Raw genomic sequence first — 4,993 nt, forward strand, 5'->3', positions numbered from 1 at the left:
TTTAGAAAAAATATATAATAAAAAAAATTAGATTATATAAAAATCTTATGTTTAAGATGGCTTAATGTACTAATACAGTCTAGTACTTTACAATAAAGAAATTTATAAAATTTAAGTTAAATCATGTTAATTATTAAATTTTATTATGGAAATGTTTTTGTAAAAACCAAACATTTATTAGAGGAAAAATAATATATATATTTATATATATGTTTGTGTGTGTGTAGTCATTGTATATATAAATCTTAACTGTGTAATATAGTCACAAAGCATTCCAAATTATTAATGGGCCTTGAAAAGTTTATTGGGCTTGTAACATATTACCCCTACAATATAAAAACATAAATATTTTAGCCACAAAATAATATATTAAAGTAAGAAACAAATTGATATGATATGATGTGGCACGTCGAGTATAAAGTAGATCTAACATTACTTAAAGAGAGAGAGAGAGGCTTGTTTGGTAAAAAAGTGGAGTATGCAAAGATTTAACATACTCCAAGAACAAATTAAGCAAATTTATTTATTTTATAAGGATCAGAGATGAAGCTAACTTTTTTTTTTTTTCAAAACAATAATTTCTTCTGATTCTAAATACCTCCAGGGAGGAAGAAAGAATTCAACTTGGCCTCCGATCTTGAACCTCTTGGGTACCTTTTAACTTCTGAAAATTTTGAGTTTTTGGTTAGATATCTTGTCCAAATTGATTGCAGGGAAGCTTACAAAATGAGAGACAACTGACAATGGTTATTTTATTTTCTTTTTCTTTTTCTTTAAAGGTTGATGGATAATATCTCATGAATTTGACTATTTCTTAGAACAAAAGAATTTTTTATTTTTATTTTTCTTTAAAGGTTGATGGATATTATCTCATGAATTTGACTATGTCTTAGAACAAAAGAACTTTGAGCATTTCTCTGACTTTTTTTTCAGCATTTCTTCGTCTTCTTATTTTTTGTTTGGGTGTGTTTTATTTTATTTTTATAATATATCGGCTGATGTGGCATAATGATTCCCCAACAGTTCTCCACTCCGGTTGCATATAGAAGAACTGATAAATTAATATTGTTTATTACAACATGCATGGATAAACATGATGACAAACACTAGGGCACACATAGATTGCAAGCAAACTAGTGTTGCCTTATTATGCAATCGGTATAAATTAGGTAGGGGAAATTGGCATTTCTTTGCACAATTAAATCTTGAACCCTATTAAGGAGATCACGACAGATACAACTGGCCCTGTTTCTAAGGGATAACAATTTGCCAGACTTATGTAAATTATGACCCTTAAACATAGGAGAAATCAGTGCAATGATCAACCATGATGTCCATAATTTTAAGAGATTGATTTGTATTATTTGTCTATATAAATGAGATACTCTGCCCTTGAAAGGGACACAGAGAATTGTCCTTATTTAGTTCTTGTTACAAACCCAATGCCCATATATGTATCCATGCTTATCATGTGGACATCGTCAAGCCATTCACCGTCATCCCTCCGTCGACGCAAATAATCTGGCCGGTGATGAAAGAGGCCGCAGGAAGGCAAAGAAACGCCACCAATGAAGACACCTCTTTTGGCTCTCCAACCCTTTCCATTGGCGTTCGAGAGATGATAGCTTCAGTAAAAAACTACAATGCAAGCAGCAATAGGCCGGGAAAAGGAAATCTACAGTGAGATAAATATATATATATATATATATATATAACTAATTCTGAGAATTATGACATTTAACAACTAATGAAAACATGTTAATAATATAATAAAAATAATTAAATCTAAATATTCATATCAGCTTAAGCTTTTGGAACAATTAGTGGTGATTTTATAATATATATATGGTATTAGAACAGGTTTTAAATTCGAATCCTGACTCTATACTCTATTATATTAGTTTAGATTTATGATACAAGTAGTAATTTATCGAAATAGGCCTTAATTAAGGATGAGACATAAAAGATGAGAGGACGAGACGTTGGTAAGTAATTACGTACAGGTTCAGCAAGGGAAGTCGTGGTGAACGAAGGTGCAACACAATTAGCCCTTATATTATCTTTTGCCCACTCGCATGCAAGATTTTTGGTTAGCTGATTCATTGCCCCTGCATACAATCATAGAATTAATTAGTTTAATATATAATTATTGTTAATAATATTGTTCTAATCATGATATCTAAAACGAGTTCTTCTAATTGCAACTTAATAGTATTAATTAGAAATATACCTTTGGTGGCGCTATATATGGATCCAACGTTAATTGATACGACGCCACAGACTGAAGAAATAAACACAATGCTTCCAGCTGACGAAGCTTTCAGAAGAGGATGTGAAAGTTGGCTCAAGTGATAAGCTGATTCGAAATTTGTGGACATTATAAGCGAGACATCCTCGGCTTTGTACTCCGTTGTCGGTTTTATTTTGTTTGTTCCAACATTGTTAATCTGGATGTACATCATAATTCGCCAACACAACATCATGCATGTCCCAACAAAAGCAGCTTATAATTATTCTAACTTGTACGAAAAAGTTTCCAAAATTAATACATCAAGTACTGTGTGATAGCGTAGTACACTAGCTAGCTACGTACAAGCAGTCAATTAACATAACGAACAAGTTGATTCTATAGAGAAGAGGGTGGAATAAGGCACGGAGGAGAAAGAAAGCTGTCGGCCACAAATATTTTTTGTCTGTTGCATTCATGATCACGCGGTGGTCCGCACGGACTCCTCTCAAATATTCAACGTGAAAGGGTTCTGTGTGGACGCTGTGAAACTCCTTCGACTCTATAGTCTATAATTTCGCTCTATCTATTAAAGTATTTATTTAATCTACTTTAATTTAAAAGATAAATTTTAAAATTTAAATTTTACTAATCAAATCTTATAATTCAAATGAAGTGTTTGGTGTGCTCTACACACAAATTTAAGAATATAATAACTCTTAATATAATATAGTTATCTCCAACAAAGATCAATTTAAGAGGGATGACTTACAAGGATATTTAGTTTGCCATCGAAGAGAGATGAGACAGTTGTAATTAGCTTCTGTCGTTCAGATGGAGAAGTTACATCGCATACTGAACCAGTGACTCGAAAACCCTTTTTCTCCCACTCGTGCTTGCATTCACTAAGCTCAGCTTCATTTCGAGAGCATGTATGTACAGCCGCACCAAAACGTGCAAGTTCCTCCACAATAGCATGCCTGATCATGATCGCAATTAATGAACTTTTGATCGATTTAATTTGGAATTAAGGAAAACAATGATCAACTCGATCCGATCCCCTCATCAAGGAGCTAGACATGCCGGACTCACTCATTTAAAAGGAAGATTGAAGTTACCAGTGTTAGATGCATGCCTTAATATATATATTAATTCCCTAGCTAGCTGTTGCACCAATTTTAAAACTAACTCTTTTGTTCGAGCTGGAGAGAGATAATAAATATACTCAATTTCTTTAAAAGGAAGACATGATCTAATATGGTAGCAATTTCTTATATATGAGGCTTAATTTATTGTGGAGTTTATATGAGGTCCCGAAGCATAAACGCACAAAAAACGTATACTACATAGGCGTACTGTTTTGTGTGATCTGTATTTAGAGAAATGTCTACATGATACGCATTACAAGATATACATATAATATAAAGAAATATATTGCAAAGAAATGAAAAGTGATTTGTGCATGCAAGTCTAGTCTAGTCTAAGCCTGGCTGTTATAAAAATTAAAATCCATAAGATGGGTTTTACTTTTAATGGTAGGTTCCACTACTTTTTATAATGGTCTTGTACTAGGCCTGCATGTAAATACTTTTATTTAACATTACATTAAAGAATGAGTAGGGCGTGTTTGGATATCTAGAATATCTTAATATATTTATGAATAGTAGTGAAGTAAAGACTTAATAATAGTTATGTTATCAAACAAATCTTGAGACTATATACAAACTTAGGATATGTAAGTCCCGTGCAAATACTTTGAGAGAAAAGAAACTACTTATCATGGAAGAGATTATTTGCATAAGTCTACGTTATCCATTTGAAAAAAAGTAGAGCATACCTGATACTCACATGAAAAAATTAATTTTTTTTTATAATATGCTTGACTTTTGAAAAATTAAGATCGTGACTTTGATCATATTAAAGTTAAAAGTTAGCAAAATGAATGAGAGTTATGAACAAGAAATTAATATGCAGAAGAAACATGCAAACAAGAAGCTTGCATGCATATATTATATCATGCTCTGAACCGAGAGATCAACTGCAGAAGACTTGGCTGCTTGGTCGACAGCCGTAGAAATTAGCCGAGATTTTGGTGCTATGGCATGCATGCATGTACTTCGATGTGAAGGAGACGCTCTTAAAGTTCTAAACGCATCAAGGAAATTACATGGGCATAAGAAAACTCGATATAGCATGCTAGCTAGGCAGCTGATAGAAGATCAAACTAAATATGTAAGTTGAATACTTCATATATATGATTTTTTTTCACTGGTGAACAGATCAAAGAAAAATCGAACAAAGCCGATCTATATATATATATATATATATATATATATATATAATCCTAACAAAATTACACAAACAGATGAAATATGTTTATAGTAAGATAAAGAGGTTTAAAGAGAGAAATTAAAGGGAAAGAGCGAGAGAGCGAACCCAATTCCTTTTGTTCCGCCCGTGACAAGAGCCGTAGTTCCCTCAAGACTCCATCTACTTTCAGTACTTCTGCTATACACTTCCGCATGACTACCCATCTCTCTCTCTCTGTCAATGGTGTGTGGCTTTGAGACTTGTAGATTGTATATTATTTATAGAGTAAGTTCAGGTCTAAGTCAAGTTGTTTATAAAAAATGGATTTTACTAAAAAATAAGAGATTTTTTTATACTTTTTCAGATAAATCCACTATCTTATAAAGATCACAATTCATTATTCTAATTTATAATGCTATTGGTCCTGGGCGTTGTATCTTTGAAAACTTGAACACC

At 32.3% G+C, this 4,993-nt stretch overlaps 1 protein-coding gene across 2 annotated transcripts; it reads right to left on the reverse strand.

Moving 5' to 3' along the window:
- Positions 1–1,161: 1,161 nt before the first annotated feature.
- LOC108998465 (tropinone reductase homolog At2g29330-like) lies at positions 1,162–4,781 on the reverse strand. 2 transcript variants are annotated; one of them, XM_035685144.1, is made up of 6 exons: positions 4,664–4,781; positions 3,000–3,207; positions 2,231–2,447; positions 2,002–2,108; positions 1,466–1,638; positions 1,162–1,217 (listed from the first exon to the last, which is right to left on the reverse strand). In XM_035685144.1, exons 1-5 carry the CDS (start codon positions 4,759–4,761, stop codon positions 1,468–1,470), a joined length of 801 nt encoding a protein of 266 aa, XP_035541037.1. In that variant the 5' UTR covers positions 4,762–4,781; the 3' UTR covers positions 1,162–1,217; positions 1,466–1,467. The 2 variants fall into 2 exon arrangements, with proteins under 2 accessions (XP_035541037.1, XP_018830560.1); XM_018975015.2 differs by lacking the exon at positions 1,162–1,217 and having other exon boundaries at positions 1,229–1,638.
- Positions 4,782–4,993: the final 212 nt, after the last annotated feature.

The sequence above is a fragment of the Juglans regia genome, chromosome 14, assembly GCF_001411555.2.
Source record: "Juglans regia cultivar Chandler chromosome 14, Walnut 2.0, whole genome shotgun sequence".
NCBI lineage: Eukaryota > Viridiplantae > Streptophyta > Magnoliopsida > Fagales > Juglandaceae > Juglans > Juglans regia.

What these genes read in the sequence shown, in the direction of transcription:
- LOC108998465 (XM_035685144.1), bottom strand. Translation starts at nt 4,761, where the DNA reads ATGGGTAGTCATGCGGAAGTGTATAGCAGAAGTACTGAAAGTAGATGG. An exon ending in ATGGCAAACTAAATATCCTT is followed by an intron (nt 2,448 to 2,999) that starts GTAAGTCATCCC and finishes ATGTACATCCAG; the next exon opens with ATTAACAATGTTGGAACAAA. An exon ending in CATATATAGCGCCACCAAAG is followed by an intron (nt 2,109 to 2,230) that starts GTATATTTCTAA and finishes GATTGTATGCAG; the next exon opens with GGGCAATGAATCAGCTAACC.